This window comes from Rhea americana, unplaced genomic scaffold (assembly GCF_003343005.1).
Source record: "Rhea americana isolate MKP2758 unplaced genomic scaffold, rheAme1 scaffold_0, whole genome shotgun sequence".
Classification (NCBI taxonomy): domain Eukaryota; kingdom Metazoa; phylum Chordata; class Aves; order Rheiformes; family Rheidae; genus Rhea; species Rhea americana.
In genome coordinates, this window is record NW_028185037.1 from 595,135 (window position 1) to 607,997 (window position 12,863).

Sequence of the window (12,863 nt, forward strand, 5' to 3'; positions counted from 1 at the left end):
AATGTCTAACATATTCAGGAAAAAAAAGAGCAAAAAAAAAAAAAAAAAAAAAAAAAATCCCAGATGAATCAGACTAAATAGCAAGAACAGATAAGTATGTTTGGTCATAGTTGAAAATTGTCAAGAGATATTTGCAGCAATAGTGTTCACAGTACTGAATACACAGGTGGGGAAAAAAATCATTACTTAGGCAGAAAAAGCTGTAGATCAGCAGCTGTAGATGGCAATCTCCCAGAAAAAAAGTACTATTCATTATAGGAATATCAGTATAAATATAAATAAATCAATAAATTACACACACACACACACACACACACATTAATTGTTCATGCATTAACTCCTTTGTCCTGGCTTTTCTGATGCTCACAGAAGCAAATTGTATGTCTTGTGCATCAAATTCCCTGTATTCTCACAGGTTTAGAAGGGAATTGATGGGAATGTCAAAAATGTCTTAGAATTTGGCAGATGCCTATGTGCACATGGTTTAGGCTACTATTTGCTCTCAAAATCCTTAAGATAGGTATATTCAAATTCAATTCTCTCCACCATCTTTTCTGCAACCATAAACACCACCTTTAAAAAAGCACATGCCTTAAGGCTATATATACATACTCAGCTAAGTAATTTTGAAGGCATAGCCTTCTCATCCTTCTTCCCCCCCCCCCCCCCCCCAAACAGAAGAAAATAGCATGGTCTTTTTTTTTTTTTAATTAACATCTTCTACATCAAACAGAAGATCAACATTTTCAATATATTTTTCCAAAGTGAATAACATCAACAAGAACAAAAATGACTTTAAAATAAAAAGATGTCATCTTAATGAAATTTGCACTGCCACAGGAGAATTATTTTCAGTTTAGCCACTGATTATAAGAGATATTATCTCAATTACTTAGGCAGAAAGTAAGGCAGAACACCAACAATCAACAACAGATAAGACAACTAATGTATCAATGCAGAAGAAACCATTTTAACTATGAACCTGAAGGCAAACCTAAGGTAAGGTAGAGGACAGATGGTCAAGGACCAGCTGGGCCTGAAAAGTCTTTGTTTCTATTATTTAACAGGGTAAACAAAGAAGAAAGGTACCTTTGCCACTGGTGCTTTCCATTGTGTACAAGTAATCCATGTAGAAAGCCCCAAACCTCTGCATTCCAGCTATCTCTGTGTACGTCTCCTACCAACAAAGCAAAGCAAACACAGAAAACGTTGTATAAGGAAAGAATCTTGAGATTACCAACTGATAGGCTCATATGAGAGAGATATATTTTTGTTTGGATTTGTGCATCAACACACGGAAAGGCTTATCAAAACAAAGGACAGAGGTTATCCCAAAGAATTCACCTTTGCGATAGGTAATGTAACTTCTGCTTGAGGCCACACAAAGGCACATCCATAATTCTACCAGACACTCTGACCAATTCATCAATAACAGCTAGTTAATTAGTACCTTTAATGGAGTAAATATTCTTCACTTGACCTCTTGCATCCAACAGAACTGCTTAATTAAATACACTCAAAACTGAAGCTCACTCATTCTGTTTTCTTTTTATTTAAAAGAATATTGTGTTTTCTTCTTTGAACAGTAGGCAACTTTATGCATCAGCCAAGATATATACATAATATACTCCATTATTACACAGCAAGTTTGCTTCCCCTCACCTCAAAAAACAGTCAAGTCATAAAATCATAGAAGACAAGTCAAGGAAAGAGTAAAATTTAACTAAAAGATACAATTGGAAATGTCTGAATATGTATAAATGTTTGTGATTTCATTAATTGCACTTTATTACAGACACATAATACACACATATGGACACACTTCTCCATCAGTATTACTAAAAATGTGAAAACAGTGAAGTTTAAATTTGAAAGAAATTAGTTTTATTCAAGACTGTACATGACCTACAAGTACAGCARCATAGACCGCAGAACATGGCTATGATTACAGCTGCAAGGGACCATCTTGCTCATCACATCCAGTCTTTAATAACTGAAGGCAATCAGGCAATAAAGTTTTGCTCCAGAACTGACAACCAGATAGAATACTGGTGACTGAAAATGTGTTTATTATTCTAGATAGTCAGCCTCAGCAAAGGCAGAATTAGCAAGACTTCCCCTAAGTAGATAAATATAGCGTATAGAGACAATAAGATTTACATTTCATCAGATCTGACTTCCAAAAGAGCATTTCTCAGTTTGCAGTTTACTTACTAGCTGGGTTTAATGAAGTATGTGCTCATAAGCTTGACCTTTGCCAGCATTCTGTCACAACTCGGTTTCTATTTGAAGGTATTTTGTAATTAGGGATTTTGGAAATCAAAGCATTAATTTAGTTTTCAAGGAGCAGAAGGTGGTTGTTTCATTGTTTTTTTATGAGGTTTCTTTGGGGCTCATTTTTGTTTTGTTTTGAACACACAAACAGGTTTACCATATTTTTGGCAATCTCAAGATTTGGTTCTGCATTGCAAAGCAAAGAAAATTAGCCATTTAAGCAGCCAACAGATATAAAGACCTACTATAAAGCCATTAGAATCCATTAGAATCTTTTTAGAAGAAAAATTTAATTCTCTGACCTTATGATGAGCTGCATCCAGTATAAATTCTGCACGAATACTATTATTTTCTGGGCTTCTGTAGTCAAATAGTGAATTGGTAAGGTAAGTCATCCCTTTTGCACTCAAATTTTCTCCACAATTAAAGAAGTAGGCCTCCTTCATGAGGTAAAAAAATATTACAGAAAATTATTATAATAAGGTAAGGAAAAAGAAAGTCACATTAACAGAGCAGTTTCAATTCTATTATAACACACTGACATGGTAGCTTCCCTCCAGAGAATATGAAAGATGTCACCTAAACCCCAATCACGAGTTTCATTATAAACGTGGATAACAGATCAAGATAAGACAATTAAAATCATTTTATTTAAATAAAGATGAAGTTTCTCTTCACTCCCTCTCCATTTTCAAGACAATAAAGCCAGCCTTGACTAATGAATTTTACTGCGTATGTTCAGCTCTGTATATGTTGCAGAATATTGCTAGTTTTATGTTAACAGGAAATAGCTTCCAATCATTGTTATTGTAAATTCTGCTTCATCCTTTTACCCATGCACTATATTGTCACTCCATGCTCCTTTTCTCTGAGTGATCAATGCTTTCCAAGTGGTTTATCTATCCTATTCACAATACATAGTTATTTCAATGTATGACTTGTTTGCAGCTTTATCACTCGATCTGCAGTTTTACATGCTTTTTTCCTCCCTATCTCTAATCCTCTGTTTTCTGAAACAAGCAGAATTTTTCTATTATTTCTTCTGAAAGGTAATTTGTATCAAGATCAACTTTTCTCAGCCATCTATTCTCAACCATATACAACAACACTGGAATTCATATGAAAGACCAGGAGCTGCAATGGTAACAGTACAGAAAGAGAACAAATGAGGCCATGTCAGCAACACACAAGGCTCCTACAAAAGCAGGTTTTCTTAAATTCCTTAAACTCACATCCTGGAAGATGGCAGAAAAAAAAAAAAAAAAAAAAAAGCTAAATGTTCCTGACCGATAGACCTACAGGAAAATCGTTCATGTACCCATCCCAATCCAAAAATCAAGCAGTTAACCTCAAGCAAGATACTCCAACCAGGCATCCAGTGGTTTGGCTACTTGACAATATGACAATACCAGCTTCTGATGACGTGTCTTCTCCTGSCTTCCTAGTCCCACTTCCTAAATTACACCAACAGAACAGGCTGAAGAATAAAGGGATTGGCCAACAGGGCCATGAGATTCAAAATGAATGGCAAGTGAAAGCAGACAGACAGAGAGAGAGACAGACAGAGAGAGAGACAGACAGAGAGAGAGACAGGACCCCTTGATCTGGCACTGCCAATAAGGCAAGGGAGAGCTGTAAAAACACGCCTGAGGAAATTTTGTTCCACTATAACCACCAGCACACTTAGTTTCATCCTCCAACACGTCAATTTTCCAAAACCTCCCAGAGAAACAACAGGGGAAAATACCTCCCAAAATCTAGGGATTAACAAATGGTTAAGGAGAAGATCCCTCTTGATCACCAACCAAAAGTCTGTAAGCACAGTAATAGCACAATACAAATCTAGGAAAGCAACTTGGGCCCCTTTCTGTGCATGTGCATACACATCCATAGAAACATAGCACAATTTAGGAAGTTGAAGTTGCTCAGGGCTTTGCCCAGTGAGGTTCTCAGTATCTCCAACAACATGAATTCCACAAACTGTCTGGGCAGTTTTTCTGTTCCTAGTGTTCCACTTCCCTGCATGTGAAAAATGTTTTCCTGTTTTCTAATCAGAATTTCCCTTGCTGCAACCACATACATATATAACACAGAGGACATCAAACCTAAGCATTTCCTAGCTCATTTTCTCAGCTGGCTTTACCTCCAATAAGCTTACCAAGCTCCATCTTAAAAGAGTTGAGATTGCAAGCCAATTTGGAAGACTTCATTACTCAGATGATTTGAAACATTTTTATTACTTAAACATATACTTCAAAGCACATTCAACAAATAACCATTTAATCTTGCATGATTATTATCTTTAATAGTGCGTAAATAGTCYTTCTTTCTTGGCAAGTATCTCAACATATTTTTAATGAGTCATAACATCCTTAATCAGTGTGGAAGTTCAAAGGTATCCTTCAAGCAAAACTCAAAAGGATTCCTTCTTATTTAATCCTCATTCTTCTTCTTTAAATGCATGATTTTGCACTTGTATTATTAGATTCCACCCAATTACCATTTTGCCCTTCTTCCATCAAATAATCCAGTCCTCCTTCCTATTTCAAGTACCTCCTACTTTCCAATTTCTTAACTATAAGCATCCTCTAACACATATATGAGCAAAGAGAATCATTCAAAAGACTTATCCCTGCAAAAACTGCTAATATAATTTGTCTCATAAACACCCTCCTTTTAAAATACCTGTATTATTTTGCCCATCAGCCAACTCACTACCTTCCTTAAAATTACACTACTGATACTTATCATATATATGATCATAGAATAATTTAGATTAGAAGGGATTTCTGAAGAACATCTAGTCCAATCTTCTGCTTAAAGCGAGCCCAGCTTGAGCAGGAGGTGCAGGACAGCACCCAGCCAAGTGCTGGGCATCTCCAAGGATGCAGATTCCACAGCCACTCAAGGCAGCCTYGTCTACTACTTGAGCACCCCCCGGGGTGAAAAGGCTTCCTACACATCTACTTGAAATCACCCGCGTTTCAGTTGGTGCCTGTTGCCTCTCGTCCTCTCACTGCGCCTCTGAGAAGTGCGTGGYGCCAGCTTCTCCATACTTTCCCAAGAGGCAGCTGTAGGCAGCAGTAAGACCTCTCCTGTTCAGTGTCCAGGCTGAACCACCGCCTTGGCCTCAGACTGTGCTGCAGGAGCAATTGTGCGCTCTTCCCCCTAACCACCTTGGTGCTCTTCCACCAGACTCGCTCCACAATGTCCATGTGGCTTCCGTTCCAGCCACAGGTTGGAACTTGCACCTGTGATGGCAATCCTTTGAGCCTGCTGTGCAGCCACTTTCCCACCCATATTATCATACACGAGCCAGTCTCTCTTGCTGGTGTTAAGGTCTATTTGAGAGACTGCATCAAAGCCCTTGCTATAGAGTCAAGGTACTCTGAGTATCAGGTTTAGTCTTGCCATAGGCCCCTAAATGCCCAGCCAACTTTACGAGGTTCCCTTCAGCCCATTTCTTTAGGGTGCAGCCCTTCTCTCCAGTGTATTGAACACTCTCCACAGCTTGTTATACACAATCTTGCTGAGAGTGCACTCTGTCCCATCATTCAGGTTGTTAAATAAATGGTATCAGTCCCAATATTGCTCTTGAACACTAGACGTCAGCCACCACTTGGACCTTGTACCACTGATCATAACCTTTTGAATCCAGCCGTCCAGTTGTTTTTCTACCCACCTTATCCAGTGTCACCTAGCTGGCTATAAGAATGCTGTAAGCAACCATGTCAAAAGACTTTAACAAAGTCAATGTACACAACAACATCTGTTCTTCCTTTGTCTACACAGCCAGACATCTTATTTTAGAAGGTGATCAGGTCGGTCAGACACAATTTGCCTTTGACACACATATCCATGCTGGCTGGCAGTTCCCAGCCTTCTTATCCTCTGGAGCTTGGAAATGGCCTCCAGGAACATCTATGCAAGGCTGCTATCCACCCTCACTTGCCCAGCCAGGTCTTCTTTACCTGTAATAAGTCCAGTAAAGCATCTCCTAAAGCTGACTCATCCTTGTCTCCCTAGCTGTTTTTTCTGGAAAAGCCTACACCCACTCTTTGCAAGACTCCAGTTATGTAGGGCACACCCCCGCCCCCTATCACACCCCTATTATCGCAATGTTGCCATAGCTCTACAACTCTGTACAGAAGTCTGAATCTTCCTGCTTGCTTCCCACGCTCAATGCACTTTTCTTCAAGAACTTGAGATGGATGTATAGCTGTGTTCTTTTCACAAGGGAGATACAAGAGCCTCTCCCATCATAACTACCATGGTATAGTATATGATTATTTTTCAAAAAGTAGATATTTGAATTTAATCTACGGTCACTTTACATATTTTTCCATGTTCTTAAGTTTTCCGCTCAAAATACTTCACACAGCACTAATATCAAGTTAACAGGTCTGCAGCTCTCTGCATTATTTGTTTTTATTTAAACACATATAGTAATTGCTGCTCTCCAATACTATAGGACACTAGTCTATTGATAGATTGTGATTCAAAATCCTTGCTATTGAATTTAGAATTTCATGAATCAGTCTAAGGGTAATTCATATGGACAATTGATTTTGTCTTACTAAGCAATTTAAGTTTTGGTTCTGTTTAAAATACAGAAATTAATGTTGTCTTACTGCATTTCACTTCATACTGTTCTCATCAACCTCACTGAAAAAAATGAAGCATGAAAGTCATTCAATGTTTGAGCTACACCTATATTACTCTTAGTGTATAATGTCCTCACTTCTTTCCTTCTGGTCTTCTGTTGATTTAAATAGTTTATAAAGTTTTTAAACTGTGATTTAATTTTCTATACAAGATCAATATATGTAAATAGACATTACAATGGCAGGGAGTGTCAAAGAAAAAAATGCATTATGCTTTGTACCCTTTCACTATTAGATGTTTATCTTCTTTCCAACTGTAACTAAAAGACAATGAGTTTTATGTAATAGTGACAWATCCAAAAAAATCACAACTGATAACAGCAGCTTTTCCAATTCTTGCAAATAAATATTTTTATAAAGCATATCAGTATTGCTGTATTCAACAAGTCAACTGCTGTTTCAGTATACTTACTTCATCACTCCTATTCATGTTCTCTTCAAAGTCCTTAATTCCCATAATTCCTTTAAGGCACATTGCTTGGCAACCAACAAAACCTATTTGGCAATCGAAGAAAAGTTCACCTTTCATAAGGACCTAGTGGCGGGGGGGGGGAGAAAAAGTGATATACTGAAGAATTCTATTCCAGTAAAAATAGAAAAGATGAAAAAAAGTAGAAGTGAACTGTTATATGTTTACTTTTATATATTCAGTACTTTAATAACAGGTTAATCAAATAGGATGTTTAGAAATAGACTAAGTTTTTAGCAGGAAAATATTCTTTCACTGAAGTAACCACTGTCTCCTATCTATGTGATTGCTACAATAAACACATCAAATATACAATGAAATCATTTCAAAATATTTTATGGCTTAGTAACTATCTAACTATTACCACACAATTTACAACAAATTAAATACATCCCTCTTAATGAATAATTACCTCAACAGTGGTTCCTTCTTGTTCCCAGCATATAACTTCTTTGGATTTTACTTTCTGAGGACTATAATAACTACTTTCAGCTTGCATTTCAGTGAGCTACGAAACAATATGATAAATATCTTTTATAAGTCAATATTAGTATTAAACAGCAGTAATGTCATTAATATACAGAACTGATGAAGACATTAAACTACAGGCCAGAATTTATTAACAAGCAGGAAGCAGGTGCAGTAAAACAGCTGTAACACATTATCCATATTAGAACTTCACATATTCAGCTTCTAGTTGAATATGTCTATTTAATCTCAAGTATGCCATAACAAAATTTTAAATCCACTACAGTATTTTTAGTTTATTTAAAGAGAAGCTATGTGAAAAGATGAAACAGATATGCAGCTGCATTATCAGCACAGTATCAAATGTGTTTACAAATTGCTGTAAAAATCCGTAAAATTATTATTTATCTTGCCCAGTAAATATTTAAACACCAGTTAAGGGAACACTATAAATTGCAATCACACTTACTTTTGTTTTCTTTTTTATCATGGTATCTGAGAGAAACATGCATTCATATTTCTTGTATGACTCTGATATAAAAAATTAAAGTGGTAAAACACACTGTGCCTGAAAAGCATACAACAGACTTAAGAAAAAGAAGAAAGAGGTACAAAATACTGAAGTGTTCATGTTTTGAATTAAAGAAGACTTAATTTTGTTTATGCTGAGTAGCTTAAATAATACAAATTCTAATTTTTATATTAAAAAAAATCCACAAGTTGTCATTATTATTTCCACGAGTGGATACACATGGTTGTTGTTTCAAAGTAAATTTTGTAATCCAAACATCCAAGAAAATTGGATTAAAAAGAGACACTGATCACTCTACAGCTGTGTGCAATTATTGTAGAGGAAAGGCAATTAATTGATTAAAAGAACTCAGACATTACAAGAATTATTTTCAGCACTATTAGAAAATGCTACATTTAACTTAGCATGATTTTTAAGCTGAAATGATATCAGCTATTCAGAATGCTAATGCAGAAACTTGATCTTATTTTTTAACCAAAATATGAACCACAAATTAATTCCATACATTCTTTGCATGTAAGCAGAACAATGAATTCTGTTTTATTCTTATACATCACCATATTAGTCCTGTACATCACTTCATATTCTAAATTTATTAAATATAAGATGCTGCAAGCATTTTTTATCACTTCCTAATATAAAAAGCACCAGCTTGCCAATGAAATATTAGGAAAGCCCGACAGAATCACAGAATTAATAGAGCAAATTCCTTTCTAAAAAGTAGTTCTTGTAAGTTTTAAAAAGATTTCTCACATGAGGAAACAATGTAGAAAATTAATATTGTACAATGAAGCACAAAATAAAGATGATGCTGAATGATGATAAATGTCAATTTTGAGATGACTGTATTTTTTAAATGAAGTGACATCTCAGAGATAGAATTATAAGGACCTGAAGTATGCTAAAAGTTCTAAAACATCCCTACAGATTCTTCAATTCCTACAGAATGGCTGCAGCTCCCAAAGTCATTTGTTTCCTCCTTTCTGCCAGTTGCCAGGCAGCCAAATGCTCTGTTACGCTGCCATGGAAAAATAGCTCAGAGAAAGCAAGCATCTAGCTACCATCTTTTGCACAGATGACAAGCCAAGGAGAAGGCACAGGGAGCAGCTGATGCTATTTGGTGTGTAATCAGCCTCATACCCATTATAAGAAGGCAGTGACAGTATTAGAGGTCATACATAAGGCTCAAAGCCATAACCAAAAAAATAAAAACCAAAAAAACCCACTCAAACCTCGGTTATTTGATTTATATACATAAAACTGCCTGCATAACATTTGAACGTTTGGCATGCGTTAAAAGCACTTTGCTAAATCAGAACCTTAATTTGTCAGTACAAGTCAATGTCTTATCCAAGTTCCCTGTATTCTCTTCCACAAACTCACAAAAGGAGCAAGAGAAGCCCAGCAACTGTTTTGAGATTTGATTTTAGATAAAACATTCAAATCTCTCTCAACATAGTTTACAGCTCAATATATATGTGGAATTCATTTTCCTTAATAAAATCCCAACCCATCAAATATAATTTCAACATGATCAAATCAAATTCACATTTGTCCATATTTACAGTAAGGAGATTCCTCCAACATTCATTTACTAGCTATATCAAGCTAAAGCACTTTTACAGAGAAATACATATATATGAACATTAGATGTACAGAATATTACAATAAATATTCACAAAAGCCTTATTTGTTAAGGTTCTTTCCCCTCAAAATATATTCTTATTTAAGTAAATTAAGTGTTTTCCATTCATGGTTAAAATGTTTGCACTCAATAAATTCTGCCTCAAATACCAAAACAACTTCACATGATAACTAACTGTACATTATGACGTGAAATTAACTTTCAATATTCACATTTTTTATTATTCATCAGCATAATACTCCCTGTCTGGAATCAATCACTAGACAAGCATTCACATAAACTTTACACTCAAACCAATTAAATCCTACACAATGCACAGAAGTATTTACCTTAAAAGTCACAGTTGCCTTTGTACAATAAAACCCAATGGAAATAATAGGATCCTTAAGAGACTGAGATTTCTGCTGATGTAATGTCGTTCCATCATCCATTCCACTGGAATCATTCTCTTCATCATCATAACTCACAATAGTAGGAACAAAAGACCAAGCCCAAGAAACCCATCCTTGTTGCTGGTCATCATCTTGATGCATATAAGGTTCTTGATTAATATACTGTGTAGGATATTCTATTACTGAGCTTGTTTCATCTTCTGCACCTTTTGAAACAAAAACCAAGTAAAATTTCAAATCAGCTACACTGAAAAATTCGTTTATTACGGAATAATTACGAAATGAGAAATTTACCTAGGACAAACATTCATATATCACTCACTGATATTTATCTTACCAGTGATAAGAAGATATATTCAGAAACCTGAAATTTCTATTTAAGCTACAAATATTTTTGTTTGCTTCTTATACATTTTCCTCCTCCTCCAAAAAAAGGGATCTTTATAATAATTTTAAGATGGAACATTTGAAAGGACGCCAGTTTGACATCTATGCCTCATGCTTTCAGTCAGACTTAGTCTTCTTTCWCTAAGGCCTTCTGAAGTTCCAAATGAAATCCTATTAAATGAGGATGTATTTCAACATTGCAGTTTTCAATTTTAAAATGAAATAAGAAAAAAACGCTTTTCAAAGGTCATAACAAGTAAATTGTAGACACAGCACAACTCCAAAAAAGTGAAGGTTAAAAACCTCTATTACTTAGAAAGCAGATTTTCCAATACTCAAAGATACAAGTATATCAACGTTCTGCAAATGTCTGGTATGCCTCCTGTGAGTCAATAAGCCAAATGTAGGTATTCTGCCTACATCCTCACCCCTCAAATCAAAGATAACAGAACAATATAGGGATTGCTCCAGAGATACAAGCCTTGGGATCCAAATGGGTAATACTGTGCATGTACAAACACCAATACAATATTTTAGCTTATCTGGCTTCATCACTACTCGTATGAGACCCCAAACAGGTATGAGCTACTTTAGAATTGGTATATGACACAGTACTATGCCTTTTAGGGAAACAATACTGAATAAGGTATCAGAGAACAGAAATAAGTAAATAGAAGTGAAATATGCCTATTTTTAACTTGGAGCACSAACCCTTTACAACTTTATGTGCTTGTAGTCTCCACAGGAGAATGAGGACAAACAAGTACCCTATTTAGACTGTTGTGGGATGGGAGAAAGCAGAAGAAAAAATGCCTAATGTGAATTCTCTGCATGTGCTTGGAGCAAGGACACCTCATTTTACAAGGGCAGTGCAAGCTCCCTTCCTGCTCCCCTTTACAGGTTACTGTCAGAGATCAGATTTTAATCAACGTGTACATCTCTGAAACATAGGAAACACAAAAGAGAAGCACACAAAGCCTTGGAAGTGACCAGAAGGAAGAACTGTCTGATATAGAAGGAAAAAAGAACTGATTAGCACAAGATTGTAGTTGGCAGCAAAGTAGTGGTGGAAGGTCTGCCACAATGGATAAACTCTGGAAATTATGCACAACCCAGGTTCTGCATGTTTGGGCTACATAATCATGAAACTGAGTCATCATTTAGTGTGCTGTTTTATGAACTATGCATACACAAAAACACAAACACCAATAAAAGATACTAAGTAACACTTTGTTTTATAATATTTATTAATATTGTAGAAGTTATTAAAATAAGATAGACATTATTAAAATAAGATAGAAGAGCAGACAGACTAGAAGTGGTGATATCTATATACTGTGAGACAGAACATGGAAAAAGAGAAAGAAGTATCTGTCTTCTACTGCTGATCTAAAATTATTACACCCACTATACATTCCAGTCAAACTCTGAAACAAAATGTAGATTAGCTTAGTAAGTTTAATAAGCAATGTGCTTAATAAGCAATGTGCAACATTCTCTAAACATTTCAAAGTATAAATATAATCCATACTCCTTTATAACAAATAATGTAGAATTAAATACAGAATTAAAATGAAGAGTAAAAGGAAAACAGAAATAAGGTAAAAGCTTAGAGCAAGCAGATGCAACATAACAAAATGAGTACTACAATCAGATAATTTGAGATTTCTGGGTTCCATCAACCCTGAAAAACTTTTTTTATAAATATGAAAAGATATAAACTCTTAGACAAAGAGGAATAGAATATAAATCAATACAATCCCATCCTTGAAATATCTAGACTGATCTCTCGGCTCCATTTACTTTACTACATAAGCAGAATGAAATGTTTTATCCACTTGTTTTATTCCATCTCAAAGTCAGCACTGAAATTCACAGGGATTCTCCATTTATCTAAAAGGTAAGTAAAACCTTTTAAGGAGCAAGTATTTTTGGATAGTGCCAAACTATCAGTTTTTGTCWCCTTTCCAGTTAACAGTAATATCCAACGATGTCAACTTCATGAGGATATTTCAGGAAAGCAGACTCCAAC

The 12,863-nt window shown here is 35.5% G+C and overlaps 1 protein-coding gene across 7 annotated transcripts in view; it reads right to left on the reverse strand.

Annotated features, from left to right (window-relative positions):
• Positions 1-12,863, reverse strand: part of VPS13B (vacuolar protein sorting 13 homolog B) — a 464,422-nt gene that overhangs the window by 392,447 nt on the left and 59,112 nt on the right. For all 7 annotated transcript variants that reach the window (XM_085301417.1, XM_085301642.1, XM_085301811.1 and 4 more), the window contains exons 8-12: positions 10,382-10,650; positions 7,820-7,915; positions 7,351-7,473; positions 2,577-2,714; positions 1,090-1,177 (exon numbers count right to left, since the gene is read on the reverse strand). In XM_085301417.1, coding sequence (XP_085157543.1) covers positions 1,090-1,177; positions 2,577-2,714; positions 7,351-7,473; positions 7,820-7,915; positions 10,382-10,650 — 714 coding nt within the window. The remainder of the gene's footprint in view (positions 1-1,089; positions 1,178-2,576; positions 2,715-7,350; positions 7,474-7,819; positions 7,916-10,381; positions 10,651-12,863) is intronic.